This window comes from Diadema setosum, chromosome 7, assembly GCF_964275005.1.
Source record: "Diadema setosum chromosome 7, eeDiaSeto1, whole genome shotgun sequence".
Taxonomy (NCBI): domain Eukaryota; kingdom Metazoa; phylum Echinodermata; class Echinoidea; order Diadematoida; family Diadematidae; genus Diadema; species Diadema setosum.
The window spans coordinates 13,971,731-13,996,438 of NC_092691.1; the positions used below are offsets into that span (position 1 = coordinate 13,971,731).

General features: G+C 38.7%; 1 protein-coding gene across 1 annotated transcript in view; it reads right to left on the reverse strand.

Moving 5' to 3' along the window:
• Window positions 1–24,708, reverse strand: part of LOC140230890 (uncharacterized) — a 297,769-nt gene that overhangs the window by 5,482 nt on the left and 267,579 nt on the right. Inside the window, exons 12-15 of the mRNA XM_072311033.1 lie at window positions 23,193–23,301; window positions 10,442–10,581; window positions 9,913–10,167; window positions 8,439–9,569 (exon numbers count right to left, since the gene is read on the reverse strand). Of these exons, the coding sequence (XP_072167134.1) occupies window positions 8,439–9,569; window positions 9,913–10,167; window positions 10,442–10,581; window positions 23,193–23,301 (1,635 nt within the window). The remainder of the gene's footprint in view (window positions 1–8,438; window positions 9,570–9,912; window positions 10,168–10,441; window positions 10,582–23,192; window positions 23,302–24,708) is intronic.

Genomic DNA, 24,708 nt, shown 5'->3' on the forward strand with positions numbered 1-24,708 from the left:
TGATCATTGGAGCATAGACTGGTAAGTTCCTCACGTCGTTGTTGCAGCTGTCTGTGATGAAAGGATACACTGCGGATGTTGGATTGCAGGGTAACTCTCATGAGTCTATGCAAACATTTTCTTTTTTCCTTTGTGACGTCACCCCCTAGCGCTTATACCATGCGTCCAGCCAGGCTTTTGTTATTATTTGTATCTTGGCAACTTATGCGTCTTCTTAGTTTCTTGCATCAAATTGTTGTTCAATGTTCAGACTTGTTGTTCAATGTTCAGACTTACTTTGATAAAGGTCTTTGACCGAAACGTCAGTCCAATTTTTTGGCTCCTGCGGTGTTTATACGACTGATTTTACTCTTGATATCTATTTACTACACACCGACGCAGAACTTTCATATTTTGTATATATATATATATATATATATATGTATACATATATATATAGTGACAGCAAAGGACTTAACCACAACATGGCGGGGCGGTGCAAGGACAGTTAATATAATTGGCAGCAAAACTTGCACAAAACTTGCTGCCAATTGATATATGAAATGTAATAAAATAGTAATATGGATATTTATTTCTGTATCTGTAGTAGGTACTTCATCATTTCTACAGGATTTCGAATTTTCTTGAACTAAAGTGAAAATATAGTTCTGTTAAGGTTTGAGAACCCATCTTGCACCATTTCATATTTGCTTGCAATATATCGAAAGAGTCTACCAAGAAGCTTACCTGGCTGACGCGATTTGCCAGGATGAGTTGTTTTGGAGTATTTTGAGATCAAAGCTAAAAGTCGGTATACAGACTTTTCTTCCAGAAGGATCCAGGCTAACTCGGTCTCAGGGACAGCTCGGCCCAATTTCAGACAATTTACACCCTGTTCGTGATCGCCACATTTTATACATAGGCGCACATTCATTTTGCATGTGCGCCAAAGATGTTCTTTGATGCGCGCGTTGTATCAACTCTGTCTATACGTGCGACCAGCCAGGATACAAACGCTCCCACAGTACAACACTGCACAATCTCCAGAGGGACAACTTGGGCCCCCCCATCTAAGCGAGGTCAAGTTGACCCTGAGTCCAGGTTAGGCTGACCCGGCCTGTTCTGAGATTGCAACACCGGCAAACCTTTTTATGCCTCCGCCACGTAGTGGTGCCGGAGGCATTATGTTTTCGGGTTGTCCGTCCGTCCGTCCGTCCGTACGTCCGTACGTCTGTAAGTCCGTACGTCCGTACGTACGTCCGTCCGCTTTCGTTTACGCGATAACTTGAGTAATATTTACTGGAATTTAACCAAACTTGGTCCAAGTATGAAGTATGATGGGGCAATGATTTGATTAGATTTTGGGTGAAATCGGCTAAAATTCAAAGGTCAAAGGTCAAGGTCAAATCATGAAATTGTATCTGTTTACGCGATAACTCAAGACTAGATGGAGCAAATTTCACCAAACTTTCTTGGAGGATGATGTATGATGGGACAATTACTTGATTAGTTTTTCAGTGAAATCGGACAGAGGTCAAAGGTCAAAGATCAAGGTCAAATCCTAAAATTTATCTGTTTACATGATAACTCAAAACTGGATGAAGCAGCTTTCACCAAACTTGGTCCAAGGATGATGTATGATGGGACAATTAGTTGAGTAGATTTTAGTGACATTGGCAAGAGGTCAAAGGTCAAAAGGTCAAGGTCAAATGCAAAAAATGTTGCTATTTCCCCCATATCTGTGCAATGCCCGCAGTTATTTTCTTGAAACTTTGTGTAGACATGTACTACTGCGTAAAGATTATCCAGAGAGAGTTTCATGTCATAAGGTCAAAGGTCAAAGGTTAGGTGAAAATGTTGCAATATCACTTTTCTCGCAAATAGTTCAATGTATCTTCATGTAACTTGGTACATATGCATGTACTGACTGGCAGGGATTATATAGGGAATTTAGGGGTCATGGGTCAATAGTCAGGGGGTCAAAGGTCAAGGTCAACTCCTCAAAATGTTACTATTTTCCTCATATACTAGTATATGCAATGATTGCATTATTAGTTTTAAAATTTGATATATGTACATGTATTACTTAATGGAGATTCTCTTGGAAATTTTCAGCCAGAAGGTCAAAGGTCAAACGTTAAGGGTCAAAGGTCAGGTTTAAATGAAAAAAAAAAGATATATTTTGTACTGTAATTACACTCTTTCTTCATACCTTGAAAATTATACTCAATGTATAAACTTATAATAAGATCGGTCAGAAGTCAAGTAAAAATTTTCAATTCCCCAAATATGCGTACCTGCACTCTTTAATAGACAATTGTAGCAAACCCAGTTCGTGGAAAGTGAACATTCAAGATATTTCTGCCAGTTATGTGAAACTGTCATCACACATTGTGAAGACATTGTACTGTACACCTATTGGGAGAATGATGCACTATGGCGGAGGCATCAGTCGCCATAGCGACATTTCTAGTTAGTTAATATTTTCATATATCTTTAATATTACAGTGTTATTCCACACATTTCTTAGACAGTTACATGTACATTTTGGAGTGAAATTTGACAATTCTGTAGGTGTACCAGAACAATGTTTTACTAACATGTCAATTAAAACAATCATCCCCAGGGGCGTCGATCCATTTTCATGGCGGGGGCAAAACTTGGAAGGTATGTGTGAGGCAGTGGGGGGACAGAAGGCGTAAGCTCTGAGACTGTGGACTTCAGGTGACCCTTTTCCGCTAATATTTCACGTTTCCATCAATATCCAACTATAAATACAGCATTATTTCACACAATTCTTATGCATATACTGTTGTACGTGTATATCTTACAGCAATAATATACAGTTCAACTCGCTTATCTGAGAATTATATTTTGGCTTTAAGATCAGTCTCATTCACAAAGATTAAATGTGTTTGCACTTTTGTAAAGTTACACTTACCTTACAAATAACTTTGTGAAACTTAATTGACAAGTTGCACATAAGCTACGAATGACTGCCTGCAGTTATGCATGACTCTTTATGAAACAGGGCCCTGGTTATTCTAGACAGAAAATTATAGTCTCCATCGCCAAAATCTGTATGTACTACTCCAATGGCTGATTTGTATTCTCTAACACGAGAAATGCTTAGTCCCTCATCAAAAGGTACGAGCAACAAATCTGTTATTTTACCTAGAGGAGCAGAAGTTGGATCAATCTGCATGCTGTCATACAAAGCATAGAATTGTTGCAATCTTGAATCATAAGTGTTCCTTGTGGAGGGTCTGTGAAATTTGGCAGCCATATTGGTAGCCTTCTCTGACAGGCCTTTTTTCAGCACTTGTCCTGAAGTGGGCCAAAGTGTCACTTTCAAGGAATTTCGGCCATAGGTTTGTGTCTCTATAGTTGATTTAGTAAGTCTTTCGTCGGTGCGGAAATCATGGTCTCCGTGGCCACAAAGGGGCAATGAGAAAGATTGTTGTTGCTTTGTCCTCTTATCACCTTCTTGAGAACTTCTTGAATTGTACAGAATGTTGGGAATGTGTAACCCAGTGTTCCTTTTCATGACATTTGAGAGTGAGTCTATTGCATAAGCTAGTAGGTGATGATGTTTCGTGCAGTATGTGGTGAGTTGCTTGTTTAAAGAAGAGGCGAACAGGTCAATTTGTTGATATGTCATATTACTGAGTACCCTTTGTGCCATCTCCTGTTTGAGCTGCCATTCGGTTGGGGGGTATTTCCCACGGGACAGAAAGTCTGCTATATAGTTCTCCTTTCCCGGTATATGGCATGATTTTAGTGAAATGTTGTGCTTCAGGCACCACTCCAGCATCTCCACTGTCGGCCGGCAAAGGGTTGGAGATCTTGTGCTCTCTTGTCTGTTTATGTAGGGTAGGACACTACCATCATGTTATCTGACTTCATTAGTATACCTCCCACTCAGGCGGTCATCCACACACATATGCTTGTTCCAGATTCTTAGAGATACTCCCTTTAAAAGGGCAATTTACCGGTTTTTTATTTTTTTATATGTTGTTCTTTTAATTCTAAAAGACCCAGCGGTGCAAACAGAATCAAAATTTCATAACGATTAAGTCCGTAATTCAATGTTAAAAATGGAACTTTTTAGGTGAGTATTATGCTAATGAGCTGACGAGCCCTCACTATTACTGATTACAAGTGCTTGCATACGCGTGCGTTAATTCGTATCGAGTATCAGACGACGCTTAGGCCTAAGTTAGCTAGCAGACGGCGCTTGTGTACTGTTCTATCCATGTAGATATCTCAAATTTCACTAAACCAAATCGCACCAAAATTACAGGATATACTTCATAGCATATTTCAAAGTATTCTCTTATATTTGAACGAAATCAGTAATCGAGAAGTATCAATATTGACGCCGACTTTCAAGTCATCACTCAAAAAAAAATCACTCTTCGCGAGAGGTCTTGGCGAACGCAAGATGCACAATCTAGAACTGAAGTTAGCCGACTAGTACTGTGCGAACAGAGAATTTACGCGAGAACTAAACAAAAGTGTAATGATTTTTGCAACTTCTGTGATATAGGAACTACATTTTTCATTCAACTTACCACAAATAATTTATAAATTTATTTATTGCCCCCGATTACTTGAAAGATTTGTCTCATGATATTAAATGGCTAACTTCAGTCTGTGCGTGTGCAGCAGATAGACACTCTAGGTAGGGCCTGGCCGCAATCACTCATGTTAGTCGTAGAGCAGATTATTTTTAGCGACGCCGACAGGAAAGTCGACATCTACACTTACGCTTCCCGACAAGTGATTTGTTTCCAATTAATGTGAGCTGTTGGATATGAATCATAAAGTACTTCCTGTGAGTTTGGTGCCATTTGGCAAGATGAATTTTGAGATATCTACATGGATACGGAAGTACGCTAGCACTATACCTACACCAGTGCTGGGATCGCGAAGCGGCGACACTGTGTTAGAATCTACGTGGTCAGGCCACTCTTCCGAGATATGGGTCCTAGTAAGTAGTAGGCCTACTGAAACAAACTGTTAGATCTAACATTAGTCCTTGGTGTAAAGAACACCACTATGAGATTTACTCGACTACAAAACATCGGAAATCCATAAAGCAGATACCTTACCTGAAAAATTCAGGAACAACAGTACCTGCAGGACAAGGGTCCAGATCTAGATCTGGGGTCTGGACTTTCGTCTGGACTTTCTTCAAGTTCTGGCAGCAGGGTATGTAACGTTACGCTGTGCCTTAGCGCTGTGCACATAGGGCCTACAGCTGCAATGTCGACGGTGAGTGAGTGTAGGGCCTACTCATCAGAACTTGGACTGCCACGTACATGGGTGTATGCAAGGGGGGGGGGGGGGTCGGGAGGGTCGTACGACCTCCCCCCCCCAAAAAAAAATTTTCAAAAGGTCCACTTTTTGTAAAAGACATTTTTGTTTTTTGAGGGCTTTTTACTCTATATAGGCCTACAACAGGGAAAAAAAGTGACCGGTGTTCCAGCAAATTGTCAAAAACCTCGTAAATTTCGTAACTTAGTTTTAATATGCCATAATTTACCTTATTTCTAAGCCGCACTGCCATGCCGAAAAAGTCACTTTTGTATGCACCAAATGGCCCAATTTTAAGATATAAAATTAAAAAACTCCCTACCGTGGGAGGGGGGACACCCCCTCCCACACCCTCCCCCCCCCCTCGGTCGCTCCGCTCCCTCGCAAAGGTAAAGGTCCAAAAATTTTGATTATGACCCCCCCAGAAAAAATCCTGGATACACCCCTGCACGTAGAACCTACTCCTTGACTGCTCAGTAGTCCTAGTCCTAGTTCTAGTATTTCAGAGTCTATGTGTACTGGGTACCGTTCTCATCTCACTAAGCGTAAATCGTGCGTGCTGTTGAAGAGAGTCTATCTACATTTGGATTTTCGAGATTCACTCAGCCCTCATCTACGTTAGATAGTTTGAACTGGCGAACCATCGCTCGATCATCATGATCATCAATGCGTAACATTACTTACACACGGTCTTCTATGGGCAGCACGTTCGGATAACGATGCCAATTTCATTTTGCATATCTGGAATTTCCCCACAAGTTTTATCTAAATAAAAAGCTGTTGAAGAGCTTGCTTTTAAAGATTAATAGATATTGTTTAACATATTTATTATAGCTCCATATTGCGGTCATACTAAATAACAGCTTTTGGAGTGCTTCGTGTGAGATTTCATCAGTAAATTGGCATTATGTAGTTCGTCTTGCTAATGTCGGAGTTGTGCACAAAGAGCACCTGTGATGTAGGCCAAATTGCGTGGATCGTTCCATGGCTTGCTCGTTTTCATTTTTTTCAAAAAATCATTACAGGCTTATCCTGGGTTTTACAATCCTCTCTTTCCAGTAGTAGGCATCAAAAAATGTAGATTAGAATTATCAGACAATTAGAAAATGTCAGTACAGTTTTCTTTTAAGGATGGAAATGGGGGGGGGGTTAAAACTAATAGCCCTATTTGGGATCCTATTTCAGAATTGTGTGGGAAGATTTGAAAACTATCCTTTATTGAAAAAATATTTTAGGAAAAAGAATAAAAACCCCATATTTGAACGGTTCTCAGGAATTTTTTCCCCCAAATTGAACCCCTAAGATATGGCCCTTTTCCCCCACAAAATTGGGAACATGCATGCGGTACAGATGACCACCTTGGGGGGGGGGGGTTGGGTTCAATAATTGTGTTTGGACTTCCATTAGTGCTAATTGTCTGCTTTTATTTACACAATGTTTATGTGCAATTTTGCATCTTCTTGCCCTCAACATCCTGTCAGTGATGTGAGTGATGTGCGCTTCCAACCCTGCAAGGATATCTCTGGTGTTATGGTAAAGGTGGGGCAGGGGTTCCTTGTTGGTTTCCCCTTGCACAATGGCTGCAGATTGATCCACTTCTGGATCATGTCCATAGTCACTGATGATAGTGGGACCAATTTGTTGGGAGAGTGATATCTGGCAAAGCAGGTGAAGTTGGAGGGGTCTCATCAGCATCCTGCACAAATGTAGTAGGTCTACGAAAGCATAACCAGAGCCCCAAGAAAGTAAGCCACAATTTTGCCTTGGATGTTGTGGCTGACAGCGATTTCTTCCCTGTTGTTACTACTTTTTGTACCTTGTGATCTACTGGGCAGGCTTATTAGACAAGGGATGGACAGTTTGGTCCCCAGGAACTCTGGGTTCATTGTGAGTGTTAGATTTGATTATCCCAGATTCATTATGAAGCTCAGATGGATGGCCAAATTCAATGTCATTTTTAGATGGGCCATAAGGGTCTCTTGGGACAGGGCCAGAACGAGCCAGTCCTCTAGGTAACAAAGTATTGTGACTCCTCTTTTCCTGACTTCTGTTGTCAAGATTCTGAGTAGTCCTGTGAAGATTCTTGGTGTGGATTTAGTCCAGATGGTAGGGCTTCGAATTGGAAATATCTGTTATTTAATGTGAAGCTTAATAAACAGTGACTTTTGTGGGCAATTGGAAAGTGTAGTATTCATCTTTCAGGTCTATGATAGCCACAAAGCACATTGGTTTTATGATTGGTAGAATTGTGAACAGGGTTTCCATTTTGAAAGTTTTATTGGGTAGAAATCTGTTTAGCTTTTTCAGGTCCAGAACTAAGATCAGAACTGGTGGGGTTTCCTGATTTGTTATTTAGGAGCCTAAAGGGAAATTGTGTAATATTTACCTGTGGCAACGAATAGCAATGATAAAACTAGGATGCGAAGTATGGTGAAGCACCGTAAATATGGAATTGTGAATGACATTGATGATATGAGAAAGAAACATTATGTTTTACTTTTAAAGAAACAATGAGCCTTCTCCCATCTTGGATATCTGTGTTACATAAAGCAATATTATTGCGAGTTGTTAATTTTGAGAATATCAGTACACTTGCAAACTTCATGAAAATATAAACACAGTGGAATATACTATGTATACAAGGGTACATTCAAGTGCTCTAATAAAGCGAATCGCAACTAAACACATTCATGTTTGAAAGCGGACTGGTCAAAAAGCTTACTGTACCAGAAGTTGGCATGAGAAGAAAAAGCATAACATGCACTATGTCATAAATAATGCAAAAAGTTGATTCTCTTAGTTTGGGACACTTGTACGTAGTGCAAACGTGCCAGGTGCATGACTCTCTCACGACAAAACATGTGACCCTCTGACTTGAGTCTAAAGATAGTTCATTAGGTATGCTATTTCCACAGAACGCTCGAACATATGGTACAGTATGGTACGGATTGGTTCGGTTTGTTACTGAGCACTTGAACTCAGTCTATCATAACTTTTCTCCTTTTCAAATTTATGAATTTCTTCTGATTTCAAATATCTGTAGTAGTGAAGTGCCCTTGATGAGACTGAGATAAAATTTAGTAAAAATGTTTCCTTTTGCCCTCAGTTATTAATATGCATTTCAGCAGAGTTTTCTGTACCTGTACAGCACTGAGCAGATGAGCCCGATAGATGTTGACTGTTTCTTTGTGCTTCTCATCCATCTCTACAAGCTGCTGCTTCAATCTTTCTACCTCTTTCAGAGCAGCTGTTGCCTTTCCTTTCTCCCCTCCTCCATCTTCTGTCCCATTTAAGAGAGAACTATTTTTGCCCTTGAGCATCTTGTCCTTGTTCTCAGCAGCAATATCAGGAAACCTCTTGCCAGTCATCCCTTGATTCTGTATACTCTCAAAGCTGCTCTCCATCTCCTCCAGTTGTGTCTTAAGTGCCACATTCTCTGTAGGAACTTCAGAGTACCCTGATTCCCCATTCTTTCTCTCAGCAAGCTCTGCCTCAAACTCCTTGTTTTGACATTGGAACTTTGCATTACTAGTACCTTCCTTGAGTCTCTGAGTGTCATACATGCTGTCTTGGTGTGCATGCAAGTTGGCCAGCTGTGAGTCTTTAATTGCAATCTCAGCATCAGTCTTACAGACTGCATTCTTTAATCTCCAGTTCTCAGCTGTGAGCTCCTCTATCCACTGCTTCTCATCCTTGGTGTCCTCCAATTGTCTCTCTAGTACCCCCACTTGCTCCATCAACACATGGTTCTTCTTCTTAAGCTCTTGTTGCCTCTCCTCTGCCTTTCCCTCACTGTACAGAATGGTGTGCTGGAAATTCTCTATCTCCTTGGTCAGTCTGTCGTTTTCTGCAGTGAGTTCACTCATTTTAGATTTGTCTTTACGAATGCGTTCAGTCTGCTGTGCAATAGTCTTGGACTGTTTTCCTATCATGCCCTGGAGTTTCGAATTTTCACTCCTGATGGCATCAAACTCTATCTTTTGGTTCTGAATATCCTGGGCCTCCTTTTGCATGTTGGCCAACTGCCTTGCAAGAGTATCCTTTTCTTCCTGCAACATGGCAACATTCCTCTTGAAAGTCTCTATCTCATCTGCCTGCTCAGCTAGGACCTCACTGTGCTTGTTGATGATCTCCTCCATCTCTTGATTCGCCTGCACCAGTTCAGTGTAGCGAAAATCGGCAGAAGAGCTTGAGACAGGTCTCATCTGCAGCTCCTGTTGTTCCACGACCTGAAGCTGGAGCCTTTCTTTCCGGTCAGTCATTTCAGCCAGCTACGGTTAGGTGAACAAACAGATGAAAGTAGGAATTAAGGCAATGCATGTCACAGTAGATATAAGAACCCCCCTTAAAAACATAATGAAAACAAAAACAAAAGTAAAGTTGCATCTCATGGTATAAAGTGTTTCAATGATAGTGTAAATTTGTGAGTGCATGATATTTACTGGGAAAGTCTTCCTCTTGAATCTTATACTGACTAAAAGGAACTCACAGAACATGAAATGTTGTGTGCTCTCACTTTAAATGACTCGTGAGTTGACAAAAGAGAAATACATCCAATTTACATCCATCAGTATCTAAGCAACGAGGAATATTGTTGGAGGTGAACCAACTCACCCTCTGTGAGATGTTTGCAATCTCCTCCTTGAGGAGTATATTTTCCTGCTTCATGGAGTTCAGCTCTAGGTTGCTGACCTCTGTCAGCTCCTGGTGTTCTTGATAAGAGACCATGTTCCCCTGGTCCTTCTCTTCCAGCTCCTCCTTAAGGCTTGCAAGCTCCTCCTCCAGGTCAGCAATCTTTGAATTAGAGGAGAGGCGGAGTCGCTCAAACTCTGCCCTAGAGACTGTACCAGGAGGAACTTTTTCTCCAGACTGAAGGAAAAGATGAGATAACGTGTGTTTAAAACATCACCATACGTCTAACATTCACAGTAACTGGAGAGAAGGAAATATGATGGACTCAGGGAGGGAACAGAGAAGGTAAAGATAAATAAGCTCACCAGAACTAAACTAGTATTTATGCAGTCAAAATAAGAAAGAAATAGAAAGAAAGAAGGAAGGAATGACTAACACTTGGTGCTGAAGAGGCTGAATTATTTGAATATACTGATTAAACAGCAATGTAATGGTGGCTGGCCACACACACCTCAAGTTGATTTTTTAGATCCTCATTCTCCCTGCGTAGAGTTTCCACTTCCATTTTAACCTGGTCAATGTCTGCCTTATCTCTTGAGGAGGTGATGTTCATGGAAGGCTTGACTGGCTTTGGGGGATTCTTCTTCACTCCTACATAGCAAAATATGGGATAAAACAGTAGTCTCTCAATCATTGCAATTTATACCACTCAGATGAGAGGAACATTTCAAGATTGACGATGATAATGCTAACTGATGCACTCGTCAATTGTAGTCTTGACCCCTGGGTACTCAGGGATGGCCAGGACTTGCATTCAAGTTGGCCGGGAATTTTAACACTTTTTTTTTGACGCAGTTGGTCAGGAATATATCAGGGTTTGTTTGGGGAGATTCTCTTATTTTGCCCAGGTGGGTTGGGAAAATACCAGAATTTGTCAAAGGAAACTCCTACTATCTTGCTTGGGTGGGTTGAGAATATACCAGGGTTTGAGGACAAACATTTACATTGAGGAATATCTTTGAGTGCCTCATATATTGCCAAGCCTGTTTGGGAGTTGGCCAAGGATTACAACTCAACTACATGCCCAACAATGCCCGGCCAGTCAGGGACTTGGTCAGAGATTTTAACACAAATATTGCCTGGCCCATCAGGGACTTGACTGGGACTTGGCTGGGTAGCGTAACATCTTAAAAATGCAACTTGATGCAATTCCTGGCCATCCCCAAGTACACGGGGGTCGGGACTACAATTGACAAGTGCATTAGTTAAACAAGAATGGACAAAAATAATAAAAGATCACTTCAATGTATGCACTTATATAAAAATTTGTTTTTGATATGTCCTTCTCAAAGTGTGACCATTTGTAGATGCAACAGTGCTGCTCAAGTATTCTTCTCTTGGAAAATACAATCTTTATATCTTGCACCTATACACAAAAATATACAGCACTACAAACAAATACATATATTCTCCTCTCTGGAAATGCAATCCTTATATCTTGCAACTATACACAAAAATAAACGGGTAAAAACAAATCGTCGCTGGGGCGACAAGAACTCGTATCTACCAAATGCCAAATGTTCAGGGGATCCAAAAAAACATGGCAGCCAAAGCACTATTGCAATTTTTTTTATTTTTCGTAAAATTTTCTATGTGCTTGTAAATATCTGTAAATAAACTGAATTACAATGTAAATAGCACAGTCTGCAAGAATCTTCAGCCTATTGAAGGCGGCAGACTTAATCAGAAGAAGAAGAATGGGATAGGCTTTCCTTTGACATGCTGTGGTCACGTGGCAGTTTTGGGGTAAGACAGTTAGGATGTGGACAGGATATCACTTAACCAATTATTTGACCATTAATAATTTTTTTTTTTTTTAAAGTCATTTTCACCAAAATTTCAGATACAAGGTCTTGTCACCCCAGCGACAAAATATGTATATGAATATATACACCCACACCCACATGTGTCTACATACAATGTATATACACATACAAGATTCAGTGACCTACTAAATGGAACACATTAACTGGTACTGCCTTGAGGTTCCCACTCAAGACCAACTCTCTTACTCATTTTCTCTTCTTCCCTCTGAATTAAGTGGTTGCTTTTGATTTTTTTTTTTTTGGTAGGCCCTATGTATTTTCTGTGTATATGTGTAAGTGTGACAATACATTACACATGTTTTGTTTTTTCTTTCTTTCCTATAAGAGACTATCAGGAACATCAAGCAAGAGCTTATGATAATCATCTGCATTTTGAACATTTCTCTCTATCATGATACATATTTATGTATAAAGAATATGTTTACAAAGCAAGTAACAGACATCAAGTTGGATTATCATTTGCATCTTGATTAGTAAAAAAACCCAGATATCATATCAAATCTACTCTAAACACAAATTTTTTAAATTTTGTTCGTTTCATTCATTTTATTGTTTCTGTATGGTACAAATAATCAACTGTAATCACTTTCAGAAATATACACATGGTTCATAATAATTCATGGCTGATTTTGCACATGAAAGGTAAGCAAATCATTGTGACAAAGAACGGAGACATAATAAAAGGAAAAAAAAAGTCAAGGTACCATACAGGAGGATCCCCAGTAAGCCGAGCTTCATATTATATATATATATATTTTTTTTTTTTTTTTTTTGGGGGGGGGGGGGTTAATTCTAGTAAATTCTATTTCACATCTCTCAAAAGTACACTCAGCAAAAAAAGAAAGTAAACACTTTTTCGAGATCATATTTTTCATAGAAGATTTTGGTGAAAATCAATGTATTATATAGCATATTAAAGGTAATCTAATTGGCTATCAGGTTAGTAGGTTAATACAAAAGTAAACCTTACGCATGAGTGAACACATTCATTTTTGCCCGCCAAGGCACAAAAGTAAAAATTGCAAAATTTGATAGGTTGTCTTTCATTTGGCAATGCCCTTCAAGATAACAATGACAACAAAAAGCCAGTTTAACACAATGAGAGACATGAATGAAATAGCAAAAACAAGTTTTTGTTCTCTTTATCTCTTTATAACTTCAAACAAAAAGAAAATGGGAAACTAAAGGGGGAAATAAGAATTTTCTGTCAGCTTAAACTTCAAACGACATAGGAAGTAATGGCATAAAGATGATTAAATAAACATAATTTCTCTATTTTACTCTTCTTATTTAGTAATTTAAGGATTCATGAGATAAATTTAAGAACCAAATATTATTTACAATTTTCCTAATTTGAAAACAAATTGAAATTTCTACCATTTCTGTTACTATTACTTCTTCTATTATTTCATTGGAATATGGGTTTGACCTAAGATTCTTCATTTTTCTCCCTTATTTTTTGGCTTTTATTGATATTTTGGGCTTCAAAGACATTATAGAGATCAAAGGTTTATTTTTGCAACTTAATTCATGTATCTAATTGTGTTAAATTTGTCTTTTGTTCTTATTGTTATATGGAAGATCACTTGCTCATGAATAACAACTTGTTAAATTGTGCAATTTTTGCTTTTGTGCCTTGGAAGAGAAAAACAATGATGTTCACTCATGCGTAAAGTTTCCCTTTTTATTGACCTACTAGGCTGATAGCCAATTAACTTACCTTCAATATGGTACATAATTCATTAACTTTTAGCGAAATATTCTATGAGAAATATAAACTTGAAAAAATGTTTACTTTCTTTTTTTGCTGAGTGTATATATATTATAAAGACAAGATATAATTAGATATACTTGCCATAACAAAGTATAAGCAGCACTAATGGGTGTTACACCAAGAGGAGAGAGGAAAAACTACAAAAATGCAGATGTGAGGGAATTACAAAGACTCTTGACCTATTAATGATCAGCCTCCATGGACTGCACCTTACAAATATGAATGAAATTGTGTGACTTACAACAAAATACACGCATACAGAATGAAGGAGAAAGACAAAACAGGCGAATAAAATGAAAAACATGGTATAATGAAAGTATTGATATGGCAAGGACATGCATACAGAATATGGACAAAATGAAGCAATAACAAAGATATACTGAGGATCTTTCAAAGTTATTGTACACACAAAACTACAGTAAATAGAAACTAGAAATGTCGCTACAGCAACTGGTGCCTCCGCCATAATGCATGGTTCTCCTTATAGGTCTATAGTACAATGTCTTGACAATGTGTGATGACAGTTTCACATAATTGGCAAAATATTAAAATAACAGGTTTGTCACAAATGTGTTGAATGTTCACTTTCCTTGAGCTAGGTTCAATTGGATGAATAACTAAGTTGTCAGAGTGCAGGTATTTGGGGATTTGAGGTTTTTACTTGACTTTTGACCCTTTTATAAGTTTATGCATTGAGTAATTTTCAAGGTGTGGAAACAAAGTGTAATTTAAGTATTAAATGGTAAAATATTAGCATTTAAACCTGGCCTTTGACCCTTGACCTTTAAGTTCCAAAGAGAATCACTATACATGTAAGGTAGAACCTACATAAATATGTAATAAGTTTCATGATGATACCTTGAGTTACTTTCGAAATATGGAGGAAGAAGTGAAATTTAGCACTTTCACTTGACCTTTGACCTTTGACCTTTTGGCAAGAAACTTCCCACAGAATATCTATTGGGTAATACATGCATACATATCAAGTTTCAAGAAAAATCCTGCAGGCATTGCATAAATGTGAGGTAAGTTGTGACATTTTGAGGAGTTGACCTTGACCTTTGACCCATGACCTTTGACCCATGACCCCCAACTTCCCTAGATAATCACTGCTCATCAGTACATGAATATATACTAAGTTCCAGGAAGACAACTTGAACCATTTGTGAGGTATGGATAAAAACATGAAATTTCAACCTTTTGACTTGACCTTTGACCTCATGACCCAAAACTCTCTCTTGAGAATCTTTATTTGGTAGTTCATATCGTCTGTTGAGAATGAGAAGGGCGGTAAGTCATATTGAACACTGTGGGTTTTGTGACAACTTAACGCCCTTATCATTCTCAACCGACGATATATACTTTAAGTTTCAATAAAATACCTTCAGGCATTTCATGGATATGGGGGAAATAGTGAAATTTTGAGCATTTGACCTTGACCTTGACCTTTGACCTTGAGCATGTGCACCTAAAAGTTGATAGGCACAACTTTGCCTACTCATACATATACATGTCAAGTTTCATTAGGATACCTCTAACAGTTTGTTAGTTACCCTACCCACAAAATTGATTACGGACGAACGGACGGAAGGACGGAAAACCCGAAAACATAATGCCTCCGGCGACACTTCATGGCGGAGGCATAAAAAATCTAGAGGGAAATACATTATGAAAGATTATAGCTGTATAGTGCACTCCCGCTGTAACGAACACGGTTATAACGAAATTCCGGTTACAATGAAGTAAAACTTCTAACCGCAACATTACCCGCTCTATGTTTTTTAATGTTTATTGGTTCGGTTACAACGAATTTCCGACATAACGAAAGAGACCTGCCGGTCCCGAGGACTTCGTTATAATGGGAGTCAACTGTAGATGTGAAAATACATCTTCCTTATATACATTTTCTTTTGAATGCAAAGGTTTATTTTGAATGACATTAAATATGCTATTATATGGGACCTCAATGGAGCAGACTACTTCTTGAAACTTCATACTAATTTATAAAATGGTACATCCTAGGTGTATATACTTTTTTAATTTCTCTTGTTACATGTATTGGCAGAAAACTCTATTTTACGTAATCTTGAGTTTGGAAGGGGAAAAGTTTGCCAAGAAGTGCGTACACAAACACCCGAATGCAATTAGTTACAATCCTCATTGCATGCTTTGGTTAGAATATAGGTTTTCGCATTCATGTTCAAAATGTTTTCATTCAATTTAATAGATTTATGGTTCGATTTGGTACCGAGATATCTGGAATATAGCAATCCTAGTTTCAAATTTGTCTTTTGTCGATCATTTTCGAACAAAGTCTATTCAATTTAGTCATTTGTCACACATTTCTGTCATTTACAATTCAAATTCATCCTTCACACTTGCTGCACACATCAGCAAAAGCAATTCATTTTTTAGTGATCATGTTCGTCAAATTTCCTTCAATTTGTCTCATATCTTTTTTGTTGTGATTTCTTGGTTGTTTCATTTTTCCTGCCAGCATTTACTTTTTCCACATTTAGGAGTAACATACACACACATAGACTGTACCCCCCACAAAAAAAAAAAAACATGCACACACACACACACACACACACATCCTTCTCACAAAACACACAAAGACAAACATATGTACTGTAAAACTAACGAGGTATTTTTAAACTACATTTTAATGCTATTTTCAAGATATTTTTCAATATTTTTTAGCATGAAAAACAGTCAGAAAAGTCCTATATTTTTGTAGTCTATTTTTTCATCTATTTTCCCCATATTTTTAGACTAGTTCATTTCAGGCAGGGAAGGTGCAAAAATATGGAATTCGTTGGAATGTATAAATTTCAAGCGCAGTACAACCCACACTCCTCATCCACAACTTGTTGGAATCACACGTGTCCTTCTTCACCCTCTGTCTTGTAACCGCCACATGCTACAAGGTGTCAGGAGTTCTCTTACACCTGTAGATTTAATGCCGAAAAGTTAGGAACCATGGCCAGATTGTGTTCTCCTGGACCACTTTCTTTTGAGGGAAATACTGTAAAGAATTGGAAAGAGTGGCTGATGGCATATGAATTTTATGAGATGGCAACAGAATTGACAACAGGTTCAACTACTGCAACCAAGGGACTCACAGAGCAATGAGAGTTTCAGTAGCTTTTTGACTGATTCGGAAGCCATCATTTAAGTATGTGATTTTAAAGGCCTCAAAGACAAGCTGTTAACGGACAGTATCGTCTGTGGGATACATGACCATGGTCTCCGAGAGAAGCTACTACAAATCGACAAACCTGATATGCAGAAATGTGTTGAAACGTGTACAATTGCAGAAACAAGTACTAAACAAGTCAGACAGCTAGCCGGCAACGAATGGCCTGCCAAGTGTCGCCCATTTACGACAACGAAATCGTGGCCGACAAAATCAATGAAGCCGACCCTACACCGAGTCACACAGCCCACAAGTCATTCAGCCCACGAGTCATACAGCTCACAAGTCATACAGCCCACTAGTTATGCAGCCCATGAGTTCGACAATAAGTAAATAAAGCCCACAAGCTCGACATGTAAAATAAGCCCACGAGTTATACAGCCCATAAGTTCAACACTAAGCATAAAAGGCTCACGAGGCTGACACAAGGCAAACAATGCTCACGAGACCGACACTACGGTGAAAAGACTCATGAGACCGACACTACACTTAAAAGGCTCACAAGACTGACACTACGCAATTAATGCTCACAAGACCGACACTACGCAAACAATGCTCACGAGACCGACACTACGGTGAAAAGACTCATGAGACCGACACTAGGCTAAGAAGGCCCAGGAGACCAACAGGATGAGCAGCGCCACCTATAGACCAATTAATTGTGTAAGTTGTATAGATAATGGCATAAGGTTATGAAAATCGAAAATGAGAGTTGCAAGGGTGTTACCTGTCAGTTGCCCTCCCTCACCCCCTGAAATGGTCAAGATCTTTAAATAGGTGGGTCTTCATCAGCTTGAGCTTGAAGAATAGCCCGCCATTTCTGATCCAAAGAATTAGCCTGATCAGAAAATAGCCTGCTAATTTTGCAATGAAGACCGAAATAATGCGTTATTCCAATCGGAAAGTAAGCCAAAGAAATCTTGGACTTATTTGCAGAATAGCGAGCTAAGAGAAGTGAAGATTCATGAAACCAAGAGAAGAACGAAGTCAGCGAACAATGTGGACTATGGAATATGGAATCAATGGAGAAAGGATGAATAATCCCTGGAAGGAAAGGTAAGTCGAGGAGAGATGAGACTATGTTGAGAGAAGTGAGAGAGAGGGAAAGGAGGGGGGTAGAGAAAACAGAGAAGAAAAAAAAAAGAATGAAATCAAGAAAGTAAAGGAAAGGGGGCTCGGGTGGATCCTAGAAATAAATGCTGCAGAGGAGAGGAAAAAAAATGTGGAGAGGAAAATTAATGACAGCTAAATGCTGATAAGGTTCCTGTGGGAGAAATGCAAAAAGAAATATCAAAATAAGGTTAAAGGTTGTGTACAGTTCTGGTCGAGGTGAGGATTTAGCTTTAAACGTTTTGTGAGATATTCAGAAACTGCTCTATGAGATGTCAAAGAGCATGCAATTCTAAGTGGTATCAAAAGTTTATTTGATGAAAATCGGTTTTGAAATGGCTGAGATATCCAAACACAAGGTGAAACAAAGAGATCCTAATAAAAGGCGTGGCCTGTCTCCTTTTATTATTATCACGTTTTTGGATATCTCAGCCATTTGAAAACCAATTTTCTTCAAATAAACGTTGAATCCTTCTTAAGATTACATGCTCTTTCATATTTCATAAGAGGTTTCTCATTATCTCACTTAGGAATGTTCAAAACATGAATCCCCACCTCAACCAGTACTGTATAGTCCCTTTAAAGTGTAGTCCTGAGGGGAGAAGGCAAGAGAAATAACCTGTAAAGAAAACTGTAAATTAATACAGTGATACTGAAAAGGACTGTTGGGTTGTATGGAAGGAAGAAATAAAAAGAAGAAGAAAAGAAGAGAAGAGAACAGAAACATACCTTGGAAAGTTGGCAAAGTTCGTGCCAAACTTGTCCGAAGTCACTGCTCCCTTGCGCAAACTAACAAAGAAAGGTGAGGCTTGGCACTGGGAGCCTGAGCATGCGCAAGTGGTAGACAGGTTGAAGGCAATGATCATCTCCATGACCATACTCCAGCTTTACAAAGCTACAAAACCCGTTTCCATAGTAACCGATGCATCGAATGAGGGATTCGGAGCAGTGTTGATGTGAGATAATGATAACCCCATAGCCTATGCATCAAGACACATTAATGACGTAGAGCAAAACTATGCGCCCACTGAGAAAGGAATGTGTGCTATCTTGCTTGCATGTCATCGATTCCATGACTATGTCTATGGCCAGAAGATAGTGATCTACACAATCCACAAGCCCCTGATAGGCATATTTCAGAAGCTACTAGACAACAAACTTCACCCCCGACTACAAAGAATGTGACTACATTTGCTGCATTGGAAACCGGGGAAAGGAGATGTTTGTTCCCGACCATCTGAGCAACTTACTGCCAACACGTAGTGAGCACATACCTCCTGAACTGAAAATCAGCATCGACATTAGACACTGTAGAGAGTGTCATGCACACCTCGCCGCACAGATTAGAGCAGTTCCGTAGCGAGACTAGGCGCGATCCAGCTCTCCAGCAGATTATCGAGTACATAAGGGGAGGTTGGCCAGAAAATAAACATGATGTACCACAAAATGCAAGACCATACGCAACGTTCAAAGATGATCTGGTAGAGGTCGAATTCCTACTGATGAAGGGAAACCAAATTGTAGTCCCCCACCTCCAACAAAAGAAGATTTTAGATGTTCTGCACCAACTCCATCTAGGGATAGTGAAATTGAAATCTCGAGCTAGGCAAGTGCTGTTTTGGCCCGGCATGGCTGCTCAAATTCATCGGTTGAGAATGAGAAGGGCGTGAAGTTGTTTCGAACACTATGGGTTTAGTGGCAACTTAATGCCCTTCTCATTCTCACCCAACGAATTGAAAACAAAGTGTTTAGATGTACAATATGTCAGACTACTAGGAAAACCCAACAATCTGAGCCGCTTGTCCCACAGTCAATACCAGATTGACCATGGTCTAAAGTAGGAATAGATATCTTCCACTTCGATGGTTTAAATTACCTCCTAGTAGTAGACTACTTCTCGAAATACCCCAAAGTAAAACCCCTGTCAGAAATGACAGCCCACGCTGTCACTGAAAAGTTGCTAAGTATCTTTGCTAGAAATGGCACCCGAGATACCATCATTTTTGACAATGGCCCCCAGTTCGCATGCAGCGAGTTCAGCAAATTCATGCGTGAATGGGAAATTGCCCACAATAACCTGTCTGTCTACCACTGAGTTGGAAACCCTCACCGAGGCTTATCACTAAACCCACACTCCTCATCCACAACTTGTCAGATTCACAAGTGCCTTCTTCTCCCTCTCTCTCATAACCGCCAAATGCTACAATTATGTTTTTATCACCGTTTTGGAGCAATATACATTCATGACGTTCTGTTTTGTGTTTTATCTATGTAAGGACTATGTTCTGTTTGTTTTTATGTGTATTTGTTTGTCTTTTAGAAAGTATCCAATGCTATTATGTAACGATTTTGAATTTCAATGCCAATTTGTTTTGTAACGTACTTTGGTAAAGGGAATCACAATCTTCAAGCCACTGCCCTTTTCGTGGTTTCCTCGACATTTGATTATTGTACATATTTCATTGGCTGTATTGCTTTTATGAAATCAATAAATTGAACTGAATTAACCTGAATTAAAAACTAGAAATGTCACTATGGCACCTGGTATGCCTCCGCCATAATGCAAGGTTCTCCTAATGGGTCTTTACACAATGTCTTGACAACGTGCGATGACAGTTTCACATAATTGGCAAAATGTTAAAACGACAGGTTTGTCACAAATGTGTTGAATGTTCACTCTCCTTGAACTAAGTTTGCTATATTGTCTAAGAGTGCAGGTACAATAGTGTACTTGGGGATTTGAGGATTTTTACTTTACTTTTGACCCTTGTATAAGTTTATGCATTGAGTAATTTTCATGATATGGAGAAAAAGCGTAATTTCACTATTAAATAGTAAAATTTTTGCAATTTAGCCTGGCCTTTGACCCTTGACCTTTGACCCTATGACCCTAAAATTCCCAAGAGAATCACTGTCAGTTAGAACATGCATAAATATGTACTAAGTTTTATCATGATACCTTGAGCCACCTTTGAGATATGGAGGAAGAAGTAAAATTTAGCTCTTTCACTAGAGACTTGAGCTTTGACCTTTTGGCAAGAAACTTCTAAGAAAATCTCTATTGGGTAATATATGCATATAAATTCATATATACTACAGTTTGGTTTTTTTTTTTGTATGTTAATGTGCAATAGTTGTTTGATTGTGCACATCAGGCGTGTCAGGGCATCAGTGAAAGGAAGCAGATTTTAGCTGGTTGTTGTGGGGGGATGCGAGGAATTAAGGGTATCGCCAATACGTAGGTGCCGTGCGCAGCGCAGCGTTTTATATGCATTATGGGATAGCTCATGGGACAAACTTGCCCCGGTTTTAGCTGCACATGCACTTACATCACGCTCTGTCTTTATCCAGAGGTATTTTTTGTTGAAGATTTCTTCGCTTTCCATCATGTGACCAGCACATTGAAGCCTTGCAGTAGTGAACCATGACTCTAGTGACCGCAAATCAGTAACGCGTAGACACTTTCAACTCTTTTAAGCTGAATTATAGCCAAGAAAAAAAAGGGCTAACAACGGAAAAGCAGAAAAAGAACTCCATTGAATCGTATGGGAACTGCGACTCACGTGAGACAACCGGAAGCGAACAAGGGACCGAGGAATCCCACAGTGTACCTGTGACAGAGCTCTTTAGCGTGCGCAGGAGTTTTTTACGTCATTGGCGATAGCGAGAATTTATGTGCAATATGTGTTATAATTTATGGATTATGATGTTTGGGGTAGTCTCTATAAAGTGAGGTGTTTTAGAATTTGTGGTTACATATTTCTTTTGCAGCAGTTGATTCTTTCATAGTTTTCTGTGTATGTACATATATATATATATATTATATACAGTATATATATATATATATATATATATTTATTAATTTTTCCCCTCCTTACATGTTCACTACATGATGATAGTTGTGTTTTGATGTACGTTTATAGTTCCCTGTATTTTTTAAAAATATTAATTTAATGTTATATGTAATGTAATTTGTTGTTTATCTGTTGTCAATATGTGTTTATGAATGTGTGATAAACCCAATTTTCCATGCCATGTTTTTATACATAATTTGGGAAAATAAAGAAATGAAATGAAATGTTCGATGCAGATGAATGATCCTCGATGAACCGATGAATGATCCCTCAGCTGTAAATCAATGGGCGCAGGTTACTGTATGCCAAAGTATGAATCCACAGCGTTACGTGTAGAATCCAGACATTGTAATGACTATGTCCAGTCAATGTGTGAATGAGAGTCCATCAATAATATCCAGCTGGGAATCCAGCCAGTCACTGCTGCAATGTAGCAATGTCCATTTACGTGAAAAAGGAGTTGGTCACCAATGTAGGTGATTCAATTCTCCGCAGGCACTCTTTCCCAGACCTTATCTCTACAAAATACAGCAGGTCATCAGGTGATTTATACAGGACTGATGACAAGTCGCTGCAGAGCCAGAAGTAACGTAGCTATCAGAGCAGAGGTGCTGGATACTCTGCCTAATTTTTGTGGCTTATATTGGTCCCTTCAACCCTTCTTGAATGCTCTGTAATTATCTCCAACCTAGGGCTACACACTTGTGAGTTCCAAATCCTTCTAGGCACCCTGACTCACTGCCTGATTGTGTGCATGCCATCATACCTAAAAATAGCTTGCCCCAAAACACTGGGCTACAAATTAATGTGTACTGTACAGTGTATGTATTCAATCACTTAGCACTTCCTAGAACTTTCTGGATTGGGTGAACTCTTTCCTTTCACATGCATGTAATAGCAGTTTCCCAATTAAAAACTTCTCCAATAACCTGATCAATCTGTATACATACATACATTTAAGCGACCATACAATACATCATATATGTATTGCATTGTTGTATATTCATGACAGCTTTTAAAATACTTATGTTACAATATTTCATGTTCTCTTACACTTCTCTGAGACCAAGACAGTCTCCACGAGACATCTCCACGACCAACAAGACCAGAGTTGCCACTAAGCCACCACCTAGTCTCCAAGCCAATAAGATACCCATGTTAGGAGAAATTTCTCCATACTTTGTCATTTCCTGTCATGGATAATACATTTTGACATGACAGGTCACATATACTATCAACAGGAACCAATTGCACTTGGCTCTGGTTTATTTAGGATATTCTGGTATCCAATTCAAATCCATCCTATAGGTGTAGAATATAATCAACACAACATTTCCCTTGTTACATTCTTTCATCATAATCTATGATGGAAAGACACTATTTAAAAGTTTATCACGACCAGCACCAGCACCCCTGACAACATCCTTAGGCATGCTTACCTGGTAGATCAAAGAGGTCATCTTCACTGTCACCCCAGCTGCCTAATGAGTTTGTTTCATCCTCCTCCTTGTCATCATCCTCTTCTAAGGAATTCTTCTTCTCTTGCAGCTGTCAATGACAACCAAAACCAACAATAGCTCTCAACAGACAATACTTCACATTCAGACTGCACAGCTCACAAACTTTGATCATGATCCACATTTGAGTGAGAAAAAATGGAACTATCACTGATTAATAGCCCACCTAAAACTGAGGGAGTCAGCTCAATCCGCAATACGTTTGTATACTTTTAATGAAAAAAAAATGCAGTTGCCATGGCAATGCATTGTACAAAATGACAAAAGAGCTTTACTCATTCAAAAATTATATTAGTTATATTTGCTAAATCTCAAATCGAATGCTCAAAAACTGAGGGAGCTAACCCAATTCACAATATTTTTTAATAATCTTAATTAAAAAATGTTTTAAAAAATGTGAAAACACATACTTCAACATTGATGAAAGATGAAGTTTTGCAAATCTACATACTATAGTGGTCATATGTGCCAAAATCTAAGTCAAATGCTAAAACCTGCAGGAATTAGCTCAATCCACAATATTTTTGCATCAATTCCATTCAAAAAGTTGTTACATAGCAACCCACGGTTTGATATTCATAAAGGATGATGCTTAGACATCTAGAGCTGTCACATGTGCAAGATTTCAGTTCAGGTCAATTTGAATTTACTTTGAATTCACACTGAATTCACATGGCATTTATTCCCATCCATCCAGCAAAAATTAATGTAAAATACAAAGCATACATTACACAAGTATTGTTTTATCATTTTGTAAGATGAACATAATATAAGGCCCATACAGTATATTAAACTATACATGAGATTTTGTAGAATAATCAAATAGAGTAAGGCACTCTTTGAAAGATTGACAAAAAAGTGTATATTAGAATGGAAAAAAGTGGTCCACTGAAAAGCAAGTTACATGCTAATAAAACTAGAAATATCACTATGGCGACTGGTATGCCTCCGCCATAATGCATGACTGTCCTAATAGGTCTATAGTACAATGTCTTAACAATGTGTGATGACAGTTTCACATAACTGGCAAAATATTAAAATGACAGATTTGTCTCAAATGTTCTGAATGGACACTTTCCTGGAAGTAGGTTTAATTGCATGAATGACTAAATTGTCTAAGAGTGGAGGTATTTGGGAATTTGAACATTTTTTATTGACTTTTGACCCTTTTATAAGTTAGTATACATATACATTGAGTAATTCTCAAGGTAGGGAGAAAAAAGTATTAATTCAGAATTAAATGGTAAAATACTAGCATTTAAATCTGGCCCTTGACTGTTGAACATTGGCCCCTAAAAGTTCATTGACCCCCTGTTTGTGACCTTTGACCTTGTGGTGACCTTCAACTCCCCAAGGGACACCTACCATTTAAGTTTGGTCACAAATAGACATACCAATCAAAGTTATGAGCCATAATCAAAATGCGCCGCCCCTAAAA